At 39.2% G+C, this 25,825-nt stretch overlaps 1 protein-coding gene across 2 annotated transcripts in view; it reads left to right on the top strand.

Annotated features, from left to right (window-relative positions):
• The window catches only part of FRMD4B (FERM domain containing 4B), a 379,712-nt gene extending 355,291 nt beyond the window's left edge, over nt 1-24,421 (top strand). For both annotated transcript variants that reach the window (XM_055259748.2, XM_055259747.2), the window contains 7 exons: nt 1,008-1,233; nt 4,949-5,005; nt 6,654-6,801; nt 12,341-12,460; nt 13,347-14,158; nt 18,356-18,488; nt 22,699-24,421. In XM_055259748.2, coding sequence (XP_055115723.2) covers nt 1,008-1,233; nt 4,949-5,005; nt 6,654-6,801; nt 12,341-12,460; nt 13,347-14,158; nt 18,356-18,488; nt 22,699-22,819 — 1,617 coding nt within the window. In that variant the 3' untranslated portion in view covers nt 22,820-24,421. The remainder of the gene's footprint in view (nt 1-1,007; nt 1,234-4,948; nt 5,006-6,653; nt 6,802-12,340; nt 12,461-13,346; nt 14,159-18,355; nt 18,489-22,698) is intronic.
• The last annotated feature ends 1,404 nt before the right edge of the window (nt 24,422-25,825 follow it).

Consider the following 25,825-nt stretch of genomic DNA (forward strand, 5'->3'; position numbering starts at 1 on the left):
GAACTCTTTCTTTCATGCCCACTCCAGTCAAAATTGAGTTACGTCTCACTACTTTACTCCCCAAATCATAGGCATTCAGTGAACTCCAAATGTTTCTCATTTGAGAGTCAGTATTATAAGAATTAAGAACTCCAGCATTAGGTTCATTTACTTAAAACTAAATAAAAGCCTTTGTCAAATAGTTTAGCCCCTCTAAAGTCTCATTTCTCAGGCCTCAGTTTTCCTCATCTGTAAAATGGGGGTAATGATTGGACTTCCCTCCAAGGGATCCAGTGAGTATTAAATGAGATAATACATGCACAGCACTGAGCTACAGTCAAGTTAAAATATTTGTTAGCCAATATAGAATGCATAATACTTTCTCATTTGCATGTCATCAGCCAATATGACCATATCTATGTTTCTTGTAGAAATTTGACCATCTTAGCTTTAGAAAATTATATCTGTTTTCATCTTTGAAATCTTTGCTATTTATTGAGTGCTCACTGTGTACCCATCTCTGAGCTAAGCAATGCACATATATTATTTCATTTAATCCTCATTCTACTTCATAAGGTAGGTGTTATCTTCATTTTACAAATGAAAAAAACTGAAGCATTAAAAGATGAAGCTGTGTATCCAGGGTCATGCAACCAGGAATTACCAGGAAGAAGATCAAACCCAAATTTATCTGTCTCTAAAGCTATGCATATAAATATAGCCTTCTGCATCCGTGAGCTTCGAGTTAAGAATATATCTGTGAAAACTGTGATCTTCTCCCTACCAACTGAATGAATGAAAGGCCATTCCCTTCCTTGAAAAGGGAAGAGGTTTGGACTAATGAGAAGTTGAAGTGAAGACGGGTAAAGGAAAGTGTTTGACAAAGATGTCTATGCAGTAAAACTTGGGAAGATAGTGTTCAAAGAACATCTGATTCAAGAAAGTGCACAGGAAGTTTTATTACACAATGCATGTAAGAGTTGATCGTATGTGTCCATAAAAATAAAACTATCATTGTGTAAATGCAGGATCCTGCTTTGCAAGAACTGGAGAGTAATTTTCTAATACAACAAAAGCTGGTGGAAGCTGCAAAGAAACTTGCCAATGAGCCAGACCTTTGTAAAACTGTGAAGAAAAAGCGAAAGCAAGATTACACAGATGCGATGAAAAAGCTCCAGGAGATTGAAAATGCAATAAACGAATACCGAATTAGGTGTGGAAAGAAACCCAGCCAGAAAGCAACAGTGTTACCAGGTTAGTAATAAGTAAGGTTTTTTTTTGAGTCCCCTACTCAATACTTAATGGTATGTAGCATTTCCAAACCAGTTACCAGTTAATTTGATGAGAGATAGGAGGAAGAAACAGGTGATCAAAACTAAGTTTTCTTTTTTATTTGGAGACAGAGTTTCACTCTTGTTGGCCAGGCTGGAGTGCAATGGGGCAATCTCGGCTCACTGCAACCTCTACCTCCTGGGTTCTAGTGATTGTCCTGCCTCAGCCTTCCAAGTAGCTGGGATTACAGGCATGTGCCATCACACCCAGCTAATTTTGTATTTTTGGTAGAGACAGAGTTTCACCATCTTGGTCAGGCTGGTCTCAAACTCCTGATCTCAGGTGATCCACCCTCCTCAGCCTTGCAAAGTGCTGGGATTACAGGCATGAGCCACTGTGCCTAACAAACTAAGTTTCATAGGATAAAAATTGTTTGGAATTTCAGTTTTATAAGTATGTAAACTTGATTAAAATTTCTGTGATTTATGAAGGCTATTTAAAGATATGGGCAGCACGGGCATGGCGCCCCACACCTATAATCCCAGCACTTTGGGAGGCTGAGGTGAGTGGATCACTTGAGCTAAGGAGTTTGAGACCACCCTGGGAAGCATGGTGAAACCCCGTCTCTTCAAAAAATATTTTAAAAATTAGCCAGGCTTGGTGGTGCATACCTGTAGTCCCAGCCACAGGGGAGGCTGAAATGGGAGGATCATTTGAGCCCAGGCAGTAGAGGCTGCAGTGAACTATGATTGCACCACTGCATTCCAGCATGGGTGACAGAGCAAGACCCCGCCTCAAAAACAAAAGGTGAACAAAATTAAAAAAGAAAGATATGGGCAAATGGTCATGATATAACATGAAATGCAGAAAAGCCAGATATTAAATTGTTACCACAACATGATGCCAATTTTATAGAAATATGCACACACAAAGACCTGCCGAGAAATATTTCAAAATACTAACAGTTGTAAAATTTCAAGTAACTTAATTTTCTTCTTAGTATTCTTCTGTATTTTCCAAGTTCTCAACATTATGTATTTATGACTTTCATTTTCAGGAAAAAAGTAAAGTGAGAAATCCCAGGTAGATTTAAAGTCCAATTGACCTTACATGTTTATTGGCATGGTTTTCAGCCTGGTGATTGAAATATGATTGTATTTCTTTGATTCTAAGACATTTTTTCCTTTACATTTTAACATCTATGAAATTGGGATAGTTTTGGGGTTTTTTGTTTGTCTGTTTTTGTTTTTGTTCTTTTGAGACAGGATCTCTGTCTGTGGCCCAAGCTGGAGTGCAGTGGTACCATCAAAGCTCACTGCAGCCTCGACTTCCTGGGCTCAGGTGATCCTCCTACCACAGCCTCCCTAGCAGCTGGGACTATAGGCACACACCACCGTGCCCAGCTAATGTTTTGTAGACATGGGGTTTCACCATGTTGCCCAGGCTGGTCTCAAACTCCTGAGCTCAAGCAATCCTCCCACCTCAGCCTCCCAGACTACCGGGATTGCAGGTGTGAGCCACCACGCCCAGCCTCGGGATAGTTCTTAACACACTAGATGGTGTATTACAGTCATACTTGGCAGTACTTTTTAAATTATTTTTTTGCTGGTACTTAAAATATATATCTTAGATTTGGTGAAATAAGGTAAGTGAGTTTAGAATATAATTGGGAGTAGAGCATATGATTTACAAAGCAGACATGGCTTTTTGGAAAGGGAATGTACAGCATCAACACACAAGTGTTAGTCCACTACAGCTGGAGAATGTAGAGTAGCTTTGATTGAATGTGAAATCCAGGTGGCCTTGGGGGTGGTTAATTTCTGGACCTACAGATATGGGTGATTAGCATTGTTCTTAACTCCATGGCCATTTGTTATGGCCCATTCATCCTCAAACTGTGCAAAATTCAAATGTTCTCCTTTACAGTGAAAGTATGCCTAACAGCCGACTATACTGGCACCTTGCCTTCAAGCTCCACTGTGTGTCTAATAGAGATAGTTCACTTGTCTCTGATACAGATTAACATTAGAGATTGGTTGGAGAGCTTCCCTTCCTAATGGTTTTGAAGTTTACATTAAAGGATTATATTTGCCTAGAACCTCGTGTCAAAACACTCAACTGAGTATGGAATGATTTGCAAATGCAGATCAACACATCTGAGATACTTTTCTTTACTGAATACGTTTGAGTTTTTTTTTGTTTGTTTTTGTTTTTTTGTTTTTTGTTTTCTTTCTTTTGAGACAGAGCTGTCTCTGCCGCCCAGGCTGGAGTGCAGTGGCGTGATCTCGGCTCACTGAAACCTCCACCTCCCAGGTTCAAGCAATTCTCCTGCCTCCGCCTGCCAAATAGCTGGGATTACAGGCATGCACCACCATGCTTGGCTAATTTTTGTATTTTTAGTAGAGACAGAATTTCACTGTGTTGGCCAGGCTGGTCTTAAACTCTTGACCCTCAAGTGATCCACCAACCTCGGCCTCTCAAAGTGCTGAAATTACAGGGGTGAGGCATCGCGCCTGGCCACATTATTTAACATTAGATGGATACCAGCAATAGTCAGAGTGTTATGGCCATTGCCAACCAGAACACAGTGTCTAGTTAACTAAAGATTTAAGTCTAGCTGAGATTTACTGAGCATTTGTCATGTAATGCTGGCAGCTGGGCTAGGGGCTTTACATTCGTTATTCTAACGCCTAACCCCAGCACTACATGATAGGTACTGTTGTTATCCCCATTGTGGGGTTGAACCAAAGTGATACTTACAGATTAAGTAATTTGCCCAAGGTCTCATAGTCGATAAATGGAAAAACCAAGACTTAAACGTAATTCAGTGGTTCTCAACCAGGGAGGCTGGAAATCCTCTAATGCACAGGACAGCTCCCCAGGGCAAAGGATTATCCAGTTCGAAATGTCAGTAGTGCCACCGTTGAGAAACCTGTTGAAAAGCTTGGCCAGTCATAGTGGTTCACACCTTTAATCCCAGTACTTTGGGAGGCCTAGGTAGGCAGGTCACTTGAGCCCAGGAGTTCAAGACCAGCCTGGCCAAATGGTGATACCTTATCTTTACTAAAAATCCAAAAAATTAGCCAGGCGTTGTGCTGCATACCTGTAATCTCAGCTACTCAGGAGGCTGAGATGGGAGGATTGCTTAAGCCCAGGAGGTTGAGGCTGCAGTGAGCCACGATCGCACCATTGCACTCCAGCCTGGGCAAAACAAACAAGAAAAAAAAAAAAAAAGAAAAGGACCTTTCTTTCAGGGAGGGGTCAAAAGCCAAGTTATATTAAGAGTAGATTCTCAGATGAGGATTCAAATGTGTTTTATTTAACATTTAGCATTTATGATAAGAATGGCATGATTTTTCTTTCCAGTTTGTTGGCCATAAGCACTAAATATGTAGGTAAAGTTTTATTCCAGTGTAGAAGAAACACCGAAAATTAGTTTAAAACCAGCACTCCCTTGAAGTCTGTTCCATTTTAAGAAATAATCTAATGTAATATTCGTACAATATGTAAAATGTTTTGATTTTTGTTAGTATATGAGTCAATTCTTACTATGGTAGTTAATTAGTCTTAATGCACTGTAATTAATTACATGTATTTAAATGAAAATAAAATGCACTCCATTGAAAATTGTTTCTCTAAGCCCCCTCTAATTGTATAAATGCACAATTATACTCAAGGCAGTTATTTTTATTCACAGAAGACATAATCCCCTCAGAAAGCAGCTCTTTGTCTGACACCACCACCTATGATGATCGTAAGTGGCTCTTCCTTTTTTGGTTTAAAAATGTTAGCTATTCTGAAATAATTAAGATAATTTTCTTATTAAGTAAGGCCTATTTGTTTTTGTTTTGAGAAAAAGTAGAATAAACTAACTTACATTTATGGTTGGGAAAGGTAGTGTATGATTAACACCTACTCAGGTTAACTCAGTGTTAATAACAGGACCATAAAAATCACATGACCTCAGGAAATCAGAACGCCCTCACAGGAGTATCTAAGTCTCTCAGTAAGGACTTTAAGGCTCTCTAAAGTGTTTCTTAACTTTTTATTTTGAAGTAATCATAGACTCACGGAGAGTTGCATAATTAATAGAAAGACTCCTTCACCCAGCTTTTCCCAGTGGTGACATCTTATGTATCTGGAGTCCAGTATCAAAACCAGGATATTAGATTGTACACTTTATCACTGTATTCATCACAATATGAAATAAAATCATTGTATGTTTTACAATATGAAATAAACTTTCATATTCTAGATAAAGGAAAGTTTATTTTACTTAGGAAGAAAGGCACAGTTAGACATTGGGCTAACCTGTCATTTTTTTGTTTCATAGAGGCAGGCTGTATCGATTGTAATGGCCTGTATTTGTTCAACACATTTCTTTTCTCTCTCTCTTTTTTTTTGAGACGGAGTTTCGCTCTTGTTGCCCAGGCTAGAGTGCAATGGCGCGATCTCGGCTCACTGCAACCTCCGCCACCCGAGTTCAAGCAATTCTCCTGCCTCAGCCTCCCAAGTAGCTGGGATTACAGGTGTTAGGCACTACGCCCGGCTAAATTTTGTATTTTTAGTGGAGATGGGTTTCACCATGTTGGTCAGGCTAGTCTTGAACTCCTGACCTCAGGTGATCTGCCTGCCTCAGCCTCCCAAAGTGCTGGGATTACATGCGTGAGCCACCGCGCCCAGCCATTCAATACATTTCATTATAGAATGGGTTTACTATCAACTAATAGAGTATTTCTTTGTCATCTCTTGTACTTAACCATCATTGAGTTGGCTATCTCTGTGGTATGACTTGAAGAATTCCAGGAAACCACCCCCTACCCCACTGCTTTACCTTCCCCAAGTTTTATGGTGCATAAAATTTCACCACTGCAGAATTCTTCCTGTGAGCTGACGTTTGGTCATTCTTGCCATCCCTCTTTGAAAATGTAAATATCAGTGGGAAACATAACAAGCCTCTAATGATGCAGCATAAGTCAGTTTCCTTACTTTCAATGACAGGATAAGCCTTTGGCCAAAGAGGCCTAAAAACTTTAAAAGTAAAGGTGAACAAAAATGATCCAGGCCAACTTCCCCTTGGTTCACACTGGGGTTTTTCTTTAATATAGCTTTTTAAAAGCTGCGGTATTACCCATTCCCCTTGAATGATATACTCACTCAGAGTGACACCTGTTGAATTTGGCAAAAGATGGTTCAGGTCCCAGAAGAGTGTTCAGTAATTTCATTTTTTCTGGTGTATAAAATATAAAAATTAACTTCTTGAAAGTTATGTTCTAAAAATATCATCTTTGGAAGAACACTTTGTTCACTAAATCTTCTAATTTCTTTTCTGAGGTGTTGGCAAGATATTTACCTATTAATTTGTCTACTTATTTTTTCATCCACCCATTTACTTATTATAGCCAATGAGGCCTTCACTCTTCCTGGGCAGCGATCAAGTTCAGTACCTCATTCTCCAAGAATTCTTCCCCCCAAGTCTCTTGGTATTGAGCGAATCCATTTCAGAAAGTCATCCGTCAATGAACAGTTTGTGGATACCAGGCAGTCCAGGTGAGAGGTCATATCATCAGTAAGGTTAATGCCTCACAGCTAGGAAATTTTTCCTCCAGAATGCAGTGTATGGTTGATACATTTTTACGTTTTTATTTATCCTTCCAAAAGAAGTTATCTTGTAAAACTGGGGCATAGAAACTAACTCAGTTATTTGTTTTTCACAGCAAATGAATATATATACACACATATATACATATGAATATATATACACATATATATGAATATATATACACATATATATGAATATATATACACATATATATGAATATATATACACATATATGAATATATATACACATATATATGAATATATATACACATATATGAATATATATACACATATATGAATATATATACACATATATATGAATATATATACACATATATGAATATATATACACATATATACACATATATGAATATATATACACATATATACACATATATGAATATATATACACATATATACACATATATGAATATATATACACATATATACACATATATGAATATATATACACATATACACATATATGAATATATATACACATATATACACATATATGAATATATATACACATATATACACATATGAATATATATACACATATATACACATATATGAATATATATACACATATATGAATATATATACACATATATGAATATATATACACATATACACATATAAATATATATACACAAATATATATAAACATATATATGTTTTTTCGTTTGTTTGTTTGTTTGTTTTTGAGGTAGAGTTTCGCTCATTGCCCAGGCTGGAGTGCAATGGCGTGATCTCCAGCTCACCGCAAACTCCGCCTCCTGGGTTCAAGCAATTCTCCTGCCTCAGCCTCCCGAGCAGCTGGGATTACAGGCCACCACACCCAGCTAATTTTGTATTTTTAGTAGAGATGGGGTTTCTCCATGTTGGTCCGGGTGGTCTCAAACTCCCAGCCTCAGGTGATCTGCCCACCTCAGCCTCCCAAAGTGCTGGGATTACAAGCTTGAGCCACCGCGCCCGGCTGAAAATGTTTTTAAGAAGTCTTTTAAAATGCATTTGACCATTTCCTTGACTTTAAAGTCTATTTGATCTATATTAACTTATAGGGACATTAATTATCATCTGGATTTAGACACAGTGTCCACAGTTCAGTTTCATAGTCACTGGTCTAAGGAAATTGTCATTAAAGTCCACTCTGCCAAACCAAGCAGCAGGACTGATTTCCAGTCCTGCAAATAGACATGGGTTAAACTCAATCTGTAAAATAGATAATTCAAGCATTTCATCAAACATCTCAGGTAAATATTATCAGGGCAATGAGACCAGGTTTTAGAAACATGACAGGCCAGTGGTTCCCAGAATTTGGCTGTATGGATCAATCTTTAAAAAACAAACAAACAGTTACCAGCTGTTTGCTTTGCCTAAAAAGAAATTTTCAAACAGGCTGAGTGTGGCAGCTCACACCTATAATCCTAGCACTTTGGGAGGCCAAGGTGGGAGGATCACTTGAGCTCAAGAGTTGGAGACCAGTCTGGGCAACTTAATGAAGCCCCATCTCTACAAATTTTATAGACAGAGTCTCTTTGTGTTGCTCAGGCTGGAGTGCAGTGGTGCAATCTCAGCTCACTGCAACCTCTGCCTCCTGGGTTCAAGCAATTCTCCCACCTCAGCCTCCCGAGTAGCTGCGATTACAGGCACGCACCATCATGCCCGGCTAATTTTTGTATTTTTAGTAGAGACAGGGTCTCACCATGTTGGCCAGGCTGGTCTTGAACTCCTGACCTCAGGTGATCCACCCGCTTCAGTCTCCCAAAGTGCTGGGATTACAGGCATGAGCCAGTGTGCCCTGCCCAAAATTTCTTTTTTAATTAGCCAGACATGGTGTTGCATACCTGTAGTCCTAGCTACTTGGGAGACTGAGGCAGGAGGATTGCTTGAGCCCAGGATTTCACAATCGAAGTGAACTATGATCATGTCACTGCACCCCAGCCTGGGCAACAGAGCAAGATGCTGTCTCAAAAAAAAAAAAAAAAGGAAAAGAAAAAAAAAAAAGAAACGTTCAAAAAAATAGCACCATGAATCCCTGAAAGAAATGACATTTTGATATCAAAAATATATTCACTATCGTTGTAGTAATACTAATCAAATGAAGTTAACATTTCACTTAATGTAATGTTAATTTCATTTTATATTAATTTCATATAACATTTCTATTGAGCACTTACTTTTTTTTTTTTTGAGACAGAGTCTTGCTCTGTCGCCCAGGCTGGAGTGCAGTGGTGCCATCTTGGCTCACTGCAACCTTCGCCTTTCGGGTTCAAGCGATTCTACCACCTCAGCCTTCCAAGTAGCTGGGACTACAGACGCTCGCCACCACACCTGGCTAATTTTTAGTAGAGATAGAGTTTCGCCATGTTGGCCAGGCTGGTCTTGAACTCCTGACCTCAGATGATCCGCCCACTTCGGCCTCCCAAAGTGCTAGGATTACAGGCATAAGTCACTAAACCTGGCCGGTATTGAGTACTTACTGTGTCCCAGATACTGTTTATGTTCTTTCTATGTAATTTATTAATGAACTTAATCTTCACGACAACCCTGATAGTGTTACTACTGTCATTACCCTTTACAGATAAGCACACTGAGGGCCAGGGACCATCAATAACTTCTTTGGGTTCATCAACTAGTAAACTTGGGAATCAAGGTTTGAACCTAGGTAGCCTAGAACTTGGCAGGATCCAAAGCTTGTGGTCTGATTTCAGTGAATATATTATACCACATCTCAGCAAAGGTGGGAAGTATTTGCTCTACAAGGGCCAAAAATAAAAATTAAAAAAAATTTAAATAAAGGAAATTATTCTCAAAATCAAGGTAGATTATTAGATTATTCAAGTTGGATAAATTTTGACTCATGAAAATATAACCTACAGATTGTTATGTTTCTTTCTTTTTCTTTTTTTTTGAGATGGAGTCTCACTCTGCCACCCAGGCTGGAGTGCAGTGGTGCCATCTCAGCTCACTGCAATCTCCGCCCCCTTGGTTCACGCCATTCTCCTGCCTCAACCTCCCAAGTAGCTGGGACTACAGGCGCCTGCCACCACACCTGCCTAATTTTTTGGTATTTTTAGTAGAGATGGTGTTTCGTATTAACCAGGATGGTCTTGATCTCCTGACCTCGTGATCCGCCCACCTCGGCCTCCCAAAGTGCTGTGATTACGGGCGTGAGCCACTGCGCCTGTCCCCGCTGTTATATTTCTAATTTGTTAAAGACCAGTGAAAACTGTATCACATATCAGCCCCAGCTTGTGGATTAGCGTTTACGAACTTTTGCCTGAAATGGTAAGAGATCCAAGGAGCTACAGCTGTGCTAGCCAATTTAATTAAAAGTAAATAAAATTTAAAATTTGGTTCCTCAGTCATGCTAGCCACAATTCAAATGCTCAGCAGCCACATGTGGCTAGTGGCTATCATATTGGTCAGAACAGACCCAGAACATTTTCGTCATTGCATAAAGTCCTATTGGATAACATGAGACAAGTATGCTTCTTATGTTAGGGAAAACAAAACTATTTCAGCAAAAGGAAGAATTATAGCTGGGAATCATTGTCTTAAAAATTATTATACCCACATCTCCAATCACTTAAGGTGGATTTGCCCTTTGATCCAGCAGTTTCACTTAGGAATTTTACTACTGAATTAACTAACTACATGTAGGATGCTCATTACAGCATTGCTTACACTAGTGGCAAATTGAAAACAAACTACATATTAAACTAGTGGATTATTTAAATAAATTATGGTAAATCCATACAATAAAATGCTATGCAGTCATTAAAATAACACTGTAGACAAATATTAAGCAACATAAAATGTTAGATACAACTTAACTTTTTAAAAAGTGAGTGTTGAAAAAGAATATATAGTAAATCTCATGTTTTGTTAAAAAATAAATATGTATGTTTATACATAGATACGTGCTTATAAGTTTATGTGCTTAGGAAAAATGATCTGAAAACATTTAGTGTTGCCTGGCTATATATAAGGTATCAGACTATACAGGCGGCGGCTCACGCCTGTAATCCCAGCACTTTGGGAGGCTGAGGCAGGCAGATTACTTGAGGTCAGGAGTTCGAAAACAGCCTGGCCAACATGGTGAAACCCGATCTCTACTAAAAATACAAAAAAAAAAAAAAAAAAAAAGGTTAGCCAGGCATGGTGGTGCACACCTGTAGTTCCAGCTACTTGGGAGGCTGAGGTGGGAGGATCACTTGAACCCAGGAGCTGGAGGTTTCAGTGAGCTGAGATTGTGCCAGTCTCCTCAAGCCTGGATGACAGAGTGAGACTCCATCTAAAAAAAAGATTATAGACATTTAAATTTTTCTTTTTATCTGTATTTTTGAAGTTTTCCTAATGAACTTAGACTTGCTTTTGTAGTAAGTAAAACGTGATCGAAATTATTTTTAGTTAAAAAAAATTAACTTCGGGCCGGGCGCGGTGGCTCACACCTGTAATCCCAGCACTCTGGGACGCCGAGGCAGGATCACAAGGTCAGGAGATCGAGATCATCCTGGCTAACATGGTGAAGCCCCATCTCTATTAAAACTACAAAAAATTAGCCCGGTGTGGTGGCGGGCGCCTGTAGTCCCAGCTACTCGGGAGGCTGAGGCAGGAGAATAGCATGAACCCGGGAGGCGGAGCTTGCAGTGAGCCAAGATTGTGCCACTGTACTCCAGCCTGGGCGACAGAGCAAGACTCCGTCTCAAAAAAAAAAAAAAAATTCAAATTGTGTTGTCACTGTGCTGGGAAGTAGACACAGTGATTTAAAGTTGTTGTCCTTAGTCCAGGGACCAGCAGACAACAGCCCAGTGGCCAAATCCATCCTGCTGCCTGTTTTTGTGTAGCCCGTGAGCTAAGAATGGTTTTTATATTTTTAGGTAGCTGGTGGTTGGGGGGGGATCAAAAGCAATAATATTTTATGACCTGTAAAAATGATATGAAATTTAGCATCCATAGGTCATTTTCTTGGAACACAGCCATACCCATTCTCTTACATATTATCCATGGCTGCTTTTGCATTGAAAGGGCAGAGCTGAGTAGTTGCTCTAGAGACCATCTGGCCCACAAAGCCAAAAACTATTTAGTATTCTAGACTGTTTACAAAAAAGGAGTTTGCTGAATTATACATCCATCCCTGTTCACCACCAAGATTTGATCATCTAAGGACTGTTTTGAATGTTCAGGTGCCTACATAAACAGCTCTAGTTGCTTTGAGTCTTTTTATTCAGTGTACTCTTTATTAAAAGTTCTTTTTTTCTCTACATATTTGTGACTCAGAAAGTCAGACCACATATGTTCCCGCTGTTTTAGCAGGTTTTCTTTGTGGTTTAGTGAACCACAAAGACACCCTTCCTATCTTTCTCCCTATTTTCCCTTTCCTTGTGCTCCTAGTAAGTTTCGTATCTGCTTATGACAAGTTTGCCAGAGATGTTGAGAGACTCATCATTTCCTGAATTCTTCTTTTTATCACCACAGAGAAATGCTGTCGACACACAGCAGCCCTTACAAAACTCTGGAGAGGCGGCCCCCGGGAGGACGAAGCATGCCCACCACGCCGGTTCTTACCCGAAACGCCTACAGCAGCAGCCACTTGGAGTAAGAGAGCTTCTTTCTTGTTGCTTTAGCTCTGTTGATTTTTGCTTTGAGGTTCTGTCTTGCTTTGTTGTGTTTTTTAATCATTTCAGGTGACTTTCTGTAGCAGGACCTTGTTTTATGGTTTTACATTTTCTGCTAACTTATGGTTTCAAATATGTTGGCAAAGAAAATGTATTTGATTTGTTCGAATATACATCGGATTTTTAGTACCTTAATTTCCCCAGTCACAGATTGCCATTCATTATTCAATGGTGAGGATGAAGTTAGTAACAATAGCAACATTTTGAAATGTTTGTGAGTGCTGTGCTAAATGTTTTATATGCACTGGATTATTTAGTCCCTACAGCAAGCCTTTTGTGAGGTAGATATTATATATTGTTTTCATCCTCATCTTACAAAGGAGGAAGTAAGATTCAGAGAGGTTAAATATCTGGCCTGAGCTCATACAGCTGGGAAATAGCAGTGCCATGACTCAGCCCAGCCACCTCTGACCTCCACTCGAATGTATCATATCTTCATATCCTCTAGGAAGACAGGACCCTCCAAAGACACGTTGGGTTTTGGTTTTTGTTTTTGTTTTTCCAGGCTCTGATGCAAACTGTGCATCCTCAGTCCATGTCTTTCCCTACCCTCAAGGAAGGATTTGGCTTGTGCAACTAACAGAACCCGGTTCTTTTCTCATTTTGACCATGGTCAAAATGAACCTACGTGTGAGCCAATAGATTTGGTGAACAATGGATTCTGTTGTGCAGTCAGCTTTGGCGACCTTCAGAGTCCTATTGTAATTCCCGAGCTATTCGGTCATTCAGCATGGTATTCTCTTTTCTCCTATCTGGGTCCTCCTTTTCTTCTTGGTGTTGAGAAGTTTGCCTTTCTCCTCTTTCAGACCCGAATCTTCATCTCAGCACTGCCGCCAGCGGAGTGGAAGCCTGGAGTCCCAGTCCCGCTTGCTCTCCGAGATGGACAGCGATAAGCCATTTTTCTCTCTCTCGAAATCCCAAAGAAGCAGCAGCACAGAAATCCTCGATGACGGGTCTTCTTATACAAGCCAATCAAGCACAGAGTATTACTGCGTGACACCAGTTACCGGCCCCTATTACACCACCCAGACCCTGGACACTCGCACCAGGGGTCGGAGGAGGTCAAAGAAACAGAATGTTACTACTTCAAATTCAGGAAGCATGCCCAACCTAGCACAAAAGGATGGTTTGAGGAATGGTGTCTACTCCAAGAGTCGGGAGCCACCGTCTTCCAGTTACTACATTGCCGGGTACACACCCTATGCAGAGTGTGACTTTTATTACAGTGGTGGTTATGTCTATGAGAATGACACTGAGGGACAGTATAGTGTCAACCCTTCCTACCGGTCCTCAGCCCACTATGGATATGAGCACCAGAAGGACTACAGCAGATCCTTTCATGAAGATGAGGTTGACCGGGTACCCCATAACCCGTATGCAACTCTCCGGCTGCCAAGGAAGGCTGCTGCAAAATCGGAGCACATCACCAAAAACATCCACAAGGCCTTAGTCGCCGAGCACTTGCGTGGCTGGTACCAGCGGGCCTCTGGGCAGAAGGATCAGGGGCACAGCCTGCAGACCAGCTTTGACTCAGACAGGGGATCACAGAGATGCCTGGGGTTTGCGGGGCTGCAAGTACCTTGTTCTCCAAGCAGTCGTGCATCCTCCTACTCTTCAGGTGAGAATACCGTAAAAACACGCAACACCTGGATTTTATTTATATCGTGTTTCCTGCCCACCAAAAACCACTTCACGGATCATGAGACCAGTACTCAAGGTCAAAAGTGGGGCAACCATTCGGTGGAACCCCACAATAAGAATTTCCAACTTAAAAACAGTTCTTTCCAACTCCCCAAGGAACTCAGTACACATGAGTCTAATGAAGCAAATTGTAGATTCAAATCCAGCAAACATCGATTGGGTACATACTCTCTGTGCTGCCCTGTGTTAGCGTTTTTTTGTTTTTGTTTTTGTTTTTTTTGAGACAGAGTCTCGCTCTGTCGCCTACGCTGGAATGTTTAGGGGTTTCACTTGCTTTATCTTTTTAGGATTTACGTTGACAGGCACATCTCTTAAATGTGTTCACGTCACTGAGTCTTGATATTTTAAAAGAATAAACCCTCAGGTAAGCAGAAAACATTAGAATTACACATCCATCCCTGTTCACCACCAAGATTCGACCGTCTAAGGACTGCTTTGAATGCTCAAGTGCCTGCATAAGGCTAGTAAGAATCCTGATAGGAGCTGGCATTGATTAAGCACTGTTCTAAGTAATTTGCTTTTTTTTTTTTTTGATAGAAACAGGGAGTCTTAGGTTGGGTCTTGCTATGTTGCCCAGTCTGGTCTCAAACTCCTGACCTCAAGCAACCCTCCTGCCTTTGCCTCCTGAAGTGTTGGGATTACATGCAAGAGCCACAGTGCCTGGCCATGCATACTGTAACTCAGTATTCATATATACCTACGTTATGGTTGACTTAAGGGATTTTCAAAGATAATTTTGATTAGAGATGTTTCCTTTATACCCTTGATGTTGACTTTGGCCCCTAACTCTGCTAACATTTGCGGAGGACTTCCTGCCTACTCCCAGTTGTGCTAGGTACTTTAAGTAGAGAAATAGAAGATAGGGGAGGCTCTGTGTATGGTTTTATTTATTCAGCAAATGAGCAGCCACATTCAAGATGTGGAGGACCCATTGTTGAACTAGTTCCTCGCCACGATGAGCTCAGAGTCAGCAGCCAGAGGAATGTTTAAAAATTAAGCAATTTTAAAACTCTAAGAAATGAATGAGTTCTCAAACTGCCAGAAAACCTATAGGTCATGAGTCTCATCTCCTCCCTTATTAACATGACACCTTAGTGAGACATAGTATAAGGATTCCTGAGTCATTGTATAATAGTCAAGTGAAAACTACACCTTTAAAAGTTTCATGTACTTGTTGACAAGAGGCGTTTCCATGGAGATTTCTATTTGGGTTCGAGTTCTCTCCTATTTGTGCAGGACTTTGGACTTCCACTAGGGCTGTCCCATCTATGACCACATCTAACATATGAAAGGGCTTCTGTAATTATTTATGGCTCTGACCTAGAAAACACCTTTCTTCCTGTTAAAGTTCAAGATGTGAGAAACTTTCACAGGTCAAACCTGGGCAGGATAGGCAGAGTACTACAAGGGAAAAACCAAACAAGGAGGGCTGAGATGCGTGTGGGTGGTCACTACGGCACAGGACTGGAGTGGTGCCTGGGGGAAGCAGGTGTAAATGAGGAACCTCAACATTCCTGGCTGCTAGCTTAGTAAAGGTGAAATGGAGGTAAAGCTTCCTGTTTCAGACCTGGTGTGTTCCTTGCTGACAGCAGCAAGATGTGGCCTCACAGACCAAAAGGCATCACTCTTTAAAGAACTACAGGGATGGAATCAGTACTCCCAGAATTCCCTTCTGGAATTCCCCTCATTTCTGTCTCCACTTTGTAACTGCAGAAATGTATTACAACAGGCGGGCGTCATTCTCATGGAGAGATAAATTTCCAGATATTTGCCAGATTAGTCCTGGCATTGTAGTCCCTTCCAGCCACCTGAAGGATCTCTCTGTGACTCAGTTTTAGTAATGACAACTACCATTTGTTGGCAGCTTACTGGATGCCATGTACATTCAACACATTACGTGCACTCTCCTATTTAATGTGTGCAACAGTTCCATATAGTGATTGCTATTGTTATGCTTATTGTTATCATCCTAATTTTGCAGCTTAGGCAACTCTGGCTACAGAGTTTAAATAACCCAAGTTCCAAAGCTACTAAGTGGTGGGATGGGGATTCTGGGGATTCTATCCTAGCTCAGCTCCTTTTTTTTTTTTTTTTTTAAAGAGACAGAGTCTCAGTCTGTCACCCACATTGGAGTGCAATGGTACTATTATAGCTCAGTCAGTCTCAAACTCCCTGGCTCAATGTGATCCTCCCTCCTCAGCCTCCCAAGTAGCTAGGACTACAAGTACACACCACCATGCCTGGCTAATTTTATTTTTTTGTAGAGACTGGGCTCTGTTTCCCAGCCTGGCCTCTAACCCCTAGCTGCAAGTGATCTTCCCACCTCAGCCTCCCAAAGTGCTGGGATTACAACCATGAGCCATCACACCCGGCCCCACAGCTCTAACGTCTTAACCAGCAAGGCTTAGAGCCTCTGATTTCAGTTTGGAAATGGCTTAGAAGCTCAAACTCAGAGTGTTACCTCTGTTAGTCAACACCTCATGACATCCAGGGCTACAGATGAGTTTTGAAATGTGTTTGTTCCATAGTGATCACAGCCACTTTGTGGGTATGAGAGAGAAGAGGAGTAGATCTGAAGCCAGAAACAGGAAATGGAAAAAGAGCAGTGCTGGTTTTTGAGTCTTGGACGAGCATCATGGCGTTGTGGTTACCTTGTCCATCCTAGGCGTGGAGCAGAACTGGTTTTATAGAGAGGACAACAAGCGTCCAGTGATGAGGCATTTGTTGGGCTTCGCTCCCAAATTATGTCCTTGTCTTGTTCCAGTTCAGTTCCTCTGTAGAACTAAATCCCTTCTTCCTGAATTCCTTCCTGTGCTAGTTACCACCTCTCCTCTCCCCACAGTCCACACCCCAACACACACACACTTTTTTTTAAGACAAAAAATAGCCTTGATCTTGCTAGTGGCCAGTGTTGTCTTTAGCTGAGGAATAGTCAAGTTTCAATAAGTCAACTTATGGAACACATTTCCTCCAAAGCCTCTGACAAACCCAGACTCATCATCTTACCTTTATAACACCATAGCGTGAATGGGAAGATTCTCGCAATGTATGAGAATTGTTTTCTTGCTTGTCTTTTCAGTTATTTAAAAAATTATTTATGTATTGTTATTATTTTCTTTCTTAGGATAGGATCTCGCTTGGTGGCCCAGGCTGGAGTGCAGTGGTGCAAACATGGCTCACTGTAGCCTTGACTTCCCAGGCTTGAGTGATCCTCCCACCTCAGCTTCCCAGGTAGCTGGGACTACAGGTGTGCACCACCATGCCAGGCTAATTTTTGTATTTTTTGCAGAGATGGGGTTTCGCCATGTTGCTGAGGCTAGCCTTGAACTCCTGGGCTCAAGCGATCCTCCCACCTTGACTTCCCAAAGTGTTGGGATTACAGGCTTGTGCCACTGAGCTGACCTAAAGTTATTTTTATTTATTTATTTATTTTGAGACAGAGTCTCACTCTATCACCAAGCCTGGAGTGCAGTGGTGTGATCTTGGTTCACTGCAACTTCATGGGCTCAAGTAATTCTCCTGTCTCAGCCTCCTGAGTGGCTGGGATTATAGGCATGCACCACCATGCCCAGCTAATTTTTGTATTTTTTGGTAGAGACAGGGTTTCACCATGTTGGCTAGGCTGGTCTCAAACTCTTAGCTTCAAGTGGTCCTCCCGCCTCGGCCTCCCAAAGTCTGGGATTACAGGCATAAGCCACCACACCCGGCCCCAACCTAAATTATTTTTTGAATTGACAAATTTATCTTTCAATTAATCTTATTCTCAATAATAATATTAATAGTTATTTATTCAGTGCTTACTCTGTATCAAGTACGGTGCTAAAGATTTTCATAATTACCTTATTTAATCCTGGCATCGTACCTATACAGAATATATTAATATTATTATCCCTACTCTATAGATGAGGAAACTGAGGCTTAAAGAGGATAAAGTACTTGCCTAAGGTCACATAGCCAGGAAGTCACTAAATTGGAATAGGAACTCTGTTATTTCAAACCCTTTTAAATCTCTGCTCTGACAAAGCTGATTGCAATGTACATCTGAATGACCTTAACAATTTTTCACTTTTAATATTTCCATTAATTTTATCTCTTTTTCCATTTTTATTTCCAGTGTCTTCTACAAATGCTTCTGGGAACTGGAGGACCCAGTTGACCATAGGGCTGTCGGATTACGAGACTCCAGCACATTCTTCTTACACCAGCTGCTATGGCAGTGTCTATAATCCTTTACCCTCTCCAAGCAGGTGAGGAAGCAGTGGTGGAAAATCCTAGGAGCCTGTTCCAGTTCAGAAGAATTTAGGGATCCTAATTTACAAATGTCAGATAATCTAGTTCAGGAGTTTGCAAACTCTACCCTGTGGGCCAACTCCGGCTGCCACCTGTTTTGGTAAATAAAGTTTCATTGGAGAATAGCCACACTCATTCACTTACATGTTCTCTATGGCTGGTTTTGCACTATGAGGGCAGAGCTCAGTAGTTGCACCAAGGCCAAAAATATCTGGCCACCATCAGCCAAACAGTATCTGGCGTTTAAGAAAAAGTTTGCTAACCCCTAATCTAACTCATTCAAATTTGACCCTGGTCTTCAGTATTACATTGAATTCTTGTATATTTCCTCTAATGTTTACAAAGAACTACTTGCACAGACACCAAAGCCAAAAATATCTGGCCTTTAAGAAAAAGTTTGCTAACCCCTCATCTAACGCATTCTGTTCTTTAGTCTGTACATTGAATTCTGAGTCTGAAGCTTTTATTTTTTAAATTGTGGTACTTGAAATCCTATTAGTGATATGTCCATTTAAGTCTCTTTCGAAACCTTGCAGGAAAAATCTCTCTACTCCAGGAAAGGCTATTCATACCAAGGTTCCTTAGACAGTTGGTAGGCTGGATTTCAAACATTTGCTGTGTTTTTTATCTGATCCTATGTTTGTTATGAAGCAGCAGACACAGCCAGCTGTCCTGTTTGTCTGTAACAGTAGTTCTTTGTAAACATTAGAGGAAATGTACAAGAGCAATTTGTTAAAATTGATTTTTTTAAAAATTGCAAACTCTGAATTACTTTTTAAAAAACGTTCTTGTTATACACAGGAATTAAGTTTGAAGAGGTCATTTCTCCCTTTTACTTTCCCACAAAAGATAATCCATGCCCATGATACCAAGAAGTAGGGCATTTTCTGCTTTTTGTAGAACGTGTAATTTTAGTTTCTTTAAGTCATATTGCTTCAGGCACAGACTACATACTAAGTTTTACAGACTACAACTTATAAAGGTTTCTATGCTGGTAAATTTGAGAATTTAGCAGTTTGTTATCTAGACACTCACTGTTACAAGCAAATTGGAAATATTCAGCCCCAAATGCCTTTTTTTTCTCCACATTCAGTGGGAGTTTTTCTTGGCTTGAAATATTAAGCCAATTGTCTCAGCTAAACAAAGGGTATACTCAAAATAGAATTTTAATGAAAATATACTTCAGAGGATGTCAAATAGCTTGGACTTCTGTAAATAATGTTTGAAAATGAGTTAGGAGCAAGAACCAAAATGACTGGCCTAAAATTTGAGCCAAGCCTTTTCAGTTTACTTCTAACCATTTTTTAACAATATATTTGCAAATTATTTTCGTGTTTGTGTAATTTTACTTGCCTTTTTGTTGACTCAGAAATGATTATACAGTTTTTGGTGCATTATGCAATTCTAATATCCTTAACGCTACTGTCACTGCACTCAGGAAGTGTTAAGCATTTTTAGAGAAAATCTGTTTTTACCAAGTCTGCTCATATATATCAGAGAGCCCAAGATGGCTTGAGAGGGGATCAGAGGGGGCATAACATAGAGGAAATTTGAAGCTATTTAAAGATCCCTATTGTGTGTTTGTGTATGCGTGTGTATATATGAGCTCATGATGAAAAATTTATAATAAAGAGATAAATAAGTAGGAAATAAATTAGCCATAATTCCACCATCCAGAGATAGCAGCTCTTAACATTTTGGCATATTTTCCCCATTTTTCTCTGTCCATTTAACATGGTTATAATGATATTGTACATACAGTTTTACATCTTATGTTGTACATGAAATTCTACATTTCCATTTTTTAAAAAACTTAACATCATAACATAACCATGTTCCTATGTGTTTTAAAACTCTTTAAACCTTATTTTATATGACCAATATGATATTCCACTCAAATATACCCTACTTAGCTCCTCATTTTTTGAAGTTTTTTTTTTGAGAGGCTTTTCGATTTTTCTTTCTTTTTTTTATTAAAGTACTGCAGCTGTTTTTTTTTTTTTTTTTCTTCTTCCCATGACGGAGCCTTGTTCTGTTGCCCAGGTTGGAGTGCAGTGGCACGATCTCGGCTCACTGCAACCTCTGCCACCCAGGTTCAAGTGATTCTCCTGTCTCAGCCTCCCAAGTAGCTGAGATTACAGGCGCATACCACCACGTCTGGCTAATTTTTGTATTTTTAATAGAGACAGGGTTTTGCCATGTTGGCCAGGCTGGTCTTGAACTCCTGACCTCATGATCCGCCTGCCTCAGCCTCTCAAAGTGCTGGGATTACAGGTGTGAGCCATGGCACCCAGCCCAGTATTGCAGCTGTTAACATCTTTGTCTAAGATATTTGTCTGAATCCCAGATTATTTTCCTAGGATACATTCCTATAAGTAGAGTTAATGGATTAAATTGAAAAGTGTATTTTTTTAAGCTCTTGCCTTCCAGAAAGATTTGCCACTTTGCCCTTCCAGCCACAGAGATACAGAAGTACTTATTTCCATCCATTTGTTTATTTAGGATTCTTTTTAGGATACAGTCTGATCAATTTAACCTATTAACAAGGCAAGGATAATAACAATCATTCATAAAGCTTTAGAAATTTGCTCTAAAAATCTGTAAATCGTTTTTATGAAATCATGATTTTTAAAATAAGAGAGAAATTAGGTTTTAAGATAAAGATGAAAAACTAGATTTTTCCATTAAGCCAGATTTGAAATGCATGGCAATATATTAGTGTTTTGTTGTTTTTTAAAATAAAGTGTATATTAGTTAAAGATCCTTTGCCCTAGAGTATCCAGGTCTTAAAATTATAGAAAGGTACTAATTTTTACCAATAAAATTTTTTTTCTAGTACAATTGGCATAATTGTCATTAGCATAATCTTTCCAAAGTAGAAATGTTGAAGCTACCTAGTATATAATACAGTCAATTCTTGGCTCTGCTGCTGCAAACTGTATTTTCAAATAACTTTTTTCTTTCACCTCCTATTTTCCATTCCCTTTCTCCTTTCCTATCTAACTCTATTACTAGGCAAAACCAAGGGCATCTATCCCCAAGAATGGTTGTGTCTCCAGAAATGAGATCAGTTGTAAATTCTCTTTTGCTAAGTGTAGCCAGCTGTAGTAAGTACAGTACCTCCAATCTGTGTGTTGCTTCTTGCATAGCAGGAGTTTTGCTTGCACTGACTGATGTGTGAAATTATGAAATCTGGCTTTGTTTTTTATGTTACATGAAAACACTAAAAACCTTTATTTCCAAAGCTCTTCTTCCAAAGACTTTAAAAAAAATCATCTTTACTAAAATACTTTGGAATGTAAAATAAAAAAGAAATCAACTAACTATCTAATCTCTCTTAACCTGCCGTTACAATAATGCGGTTTTGCTTATCTGAATGGTTTGTATGATAGGATGCTCTCATTTGGAATTGCCATCTAAATATGCATATGATTTTTAAATATGATGCTGTTTCCTGGGTCACTTCCAATTTATGACTGACCCATAAACCCTAGGGATATCAAATATGTCCCTATGTGCCCCTGCCACCTTCTAAATATATTATTTTATCCCTGAGGAAAGCATCTAGCATATTCCCTTAATTTGAAGAATACTTCAAATGTGATTGTCACAATATACTTTTTAAAAAGTTAAAAATATAGCTGTCACACAAATAAAAATGGCCATGGGCCAAAGATTTGTTTAACTCATTAATAAGTGAACTAGCGGGATGGTAAAGCTGGTTCAAAGAGAATTCGAGACACTGAAAGAAAGAATGCTGGAAGAGACTACTAAATTAGATACAAAACCAGTTAATGTCCTATAGGTCAATAAAACTGTAACCATAATCTTTTTTACTAGACAAGTTATTTGTATTTCTTTGAGACAAAAATCTACAAGTTAACATGTAACTTAATACAGTCTGGGTCCTGATCAATGGTAAACACAAGTTAAACAAAGGTATATCTTTCCAGACAATTAAATAATCCCTTTTATGGGCCTGTTAAACAATGCTCCAGTATGACATTGAAAGAACATGCAGTCATCCTTATCCTTTCCCTTATCTCTACATTTTGGGAAATTTTTCTTAACAGTGCTTCCTACTAACTTCTTTAAATGTAGTAGTCTTTGTGCTGTGGGGACAAAAATATAGCCACAAGTAGTCACTTTACTGGTTTTCTTTAATAGACAATACACGGAAATCGGTCAACTGGATGGTACAGATGGAAACCAGCTGGAAGACAGCCTGGAGAGTAGTGAGCAGAGACTCTTTTGGCATGAAGATTCAAAGCCTGGAACATTAGTCTGAACTGCAGTTGGACCTCCTGACCAAGCACTGCGTTCTCACACTAGTGTGCCTTGCAAATTGTATTCGTCTTCCGAGAGGACGTTCGTTTTAGAAACCTAAAGACATCAAAGGTTGAAGAGAAGACTTACTTGCCCTGGAAGTGAATCAGTGAATCACACACCAAGCCCCACAAAGCCCCTAAAGGAGGATTTGGCCTTTCAAACTCTAGGCACTAACCTAACTGTAGGGTCTGCCCACGTGTTGGAGTATTGCCAAGAGAGGACTCAGTGTGAAGCCTTCATCAATAGCAAGCACTTTTTAAGGGAAAAAAAGTTGTTAAAGGCAAACCTCAAAAACATGAAAGGGCATTCAGGATGTCCCACGGCAATAAGGACAGGGGAAATCTCAGAGTACAATTCAGCAGGGTGAGAGAAGGGGAACCAGAAGCTCCAAAGTCATTGCTCACATCAGAGTTTGAATTCGTGAGCTGACAAAGAGTAACATGCTCTTTCTACACAGACGTGGACAATTTAGACAGTATTGGAAAATTACTTGAAGCTGGATTTTCATGAAGTTCTGAATGAGTGTAAATGTTTTTTAGGATATTATAAAGAGTGATGTTTTTCATAAGCACCATAAAATGGGTTCTGGAAAAACTGATTACCGTAGCATCCTGTAATATAACTTATGGTAGCAGATCGGGGAAAATGAAGCAGCCCACTGAATAACTGACAAAGTCTGCTTGGAGAATGTTCTAAGGTACAATATCATGGAGCTCCTTTTTCCTTTCTCCACTAATTGCATGATGAGCTATTGTTCTGGCTGGTAATTCTCCAACTCAGCTGTCATTTGAAGTGGCAGACTTAATATGGAAAGTTTTTATAGTTATGAGTTTATAAAAGCATTTTAAGATGATACAGAAAGCATCCAAAACAACAGAAAAAAAAAGCCACTTCATCGTAGATGAATTGCGTGCCTTAAAATGGTGAACGTTAGAAAATTAAACAAGTCTGGATTCCGCAAGTAGTTCCAAGTCACCAAGTGACAAAAACAAGGTTAACATTAAAAAAGAAAAACAACAGCATCAATGACAAAAAAACTCCAAGCTGCAGTGGATTTAATTATGAGGCTAAAACTACCTCATACTTTCCTTGGAAGAACTAATTAGCTATGGTTTATTCTAGGGTTTTGTTTGTTTGTTTTTTAAAGCAAATGATTTCCATATTCCAGATTGATCTTTTTTGTCATCTTTGCTTCAAAATTCCATAAAAGGTGCTCCTTTCCCCCCTCTTTTATACAAGTTTCTTGTTCATATTGTGAATAGAAAAGTTTCTGAACAACTTTTTTGGAACATTTTCTATCTATATTCCAAAGCATGTAATATATACATAAAAACGATTTGTTAAACTGGTCCTTAGTCATTTGTATAATTAGAAATGAAGTTTGGGAAAAAATTTTGGAAAAAAGACAACCAAAAAAAAAATAACTTATTCCTTTTTTGCATATTTGTATAGCCTTCTAGAATCAGAAATAACCCTTTTGCATATTCTTTTATTGTTCTGACTCTTCAAGACCTATTATTTTTTTACATAGGTCAATAAACAAAAGGTGTGCTACTGAAAATGTCTACGTTTTCTTCCATTTATGTCAGGGGTTCATGTGAAGCAGGTCACAGTGCTCTACTTCAAGTAATCATACTGGGCAAGGTTTCGGATTTTTATTTGTAGTATTACTGTATTTTATTAATTCCGGGATGTACATTTTTAAATATTTACATTTGAAAACATGGTTCATCTTTTTATTGACAGCATATTCTACTTGAATTGGCAGTTTTTTCTTAATAGTGCGTTAAAAATAATGCTGTGTCTTACAATAAAGTTGCCTTAGAATTGATGAAACACGGAAGTTTGTCTCACTAAGGATGACTGATGAGAACTTTTAGGTTTTTTAATCTTGGGAATGTTGTTTATTTGTAGCAAGCAATTTATACTAATTTCACGGACTGGCAAACAGGTCTTCTAAATTCAAGAAATTAGTTCTCTGACATCCTTTAATCCTACATAATGTAGAGAAGGGAGTGGAAATCAAATATAGGGAGACCTTAATATTTCCATACATGTATCTTGCATAAAATAACACTTTTCTGTTCCAGAAATGGTATGGTTATGCTTGCAAGTATGCCCTGAAAGGCAAAATATAACTTGGCTCCCAAAGAGGAAAAGAAGGTATAGAAATGGAAGCTCAGGGCCAGGCATGGTGGCTCACACCTGTAATTCCAGCACTTTGGGAGGCCGAAGTGGGAGGATTGCTTGAGCTCAGGAGTTCAAGACCAGCCTGGGCAACATGATGAAACCCCCTCTCTAGGAAAATACAAAAATTAGCCAGTCATGGTGATGTGTGCCTGTAATCTCAGTTACTTGGGAGGCTGAGTTGGGAGGATGTCTTGAGCCCAGGAGGCAGAGGTTGCAGTGAGCCAGGATCGTGCCACTGCATTCCAGCCTAGGCAATAGAGCCAGACCTTGTCTCAAGAAAAAAAAAAAAAGGGGGAAGAAAGAAATGGAAGCTCAGCAATCCTACTGCATGAATTTCTTTGTCTCTTTTGGAAAATATTTCTTAACCACATTGATATTAAACCAATTAAACTACGTTATTTATTAAAAGCCAAAAGTGACAAAAGTACATTATTCAACATGTATGTTTCCTCTTTTTTATTACAAAATACCATGGTAAAAATTTTAAATGCAAAACCAAAATAGTACATAACAGAAACATAATTGTGCCCCTTAGCCTAACACTCACAGATGTAATAGTTAATTTATCATATATTTGTTTGGATTTTTTTCTATGCATATAGTAATTTTTTAAAAGTCCAGCATATTACAAGTACAGTTTTACAACTTAGTTTTTTTTTGTTTGTTTTGTTTTTTGCCTAATATATCTTGGGCCTCTCTATCAAGACATACTGATCTACCACATAAAGATGTATGTTTAACAACGTAGATTTTTAAAATTGCCTCACCCTCCTTG

The sequence above is a fragment of the Symphalangus syndactylus genome, chromosome 21 (assembly GCF_028878055.3).
Source record: "Symphalangus syndactylus isolate Jambi chromosome 21, NHGRI_mSymSyn1-v2.1_pri, whole genome shotgun sequence".
Taxonomy (NCBI): Eukaryota; Metazoa; Chordata; class Mammalia; order Primates; family Hylobatidae; genus Symphalangus; species Symphalangus syndactylus.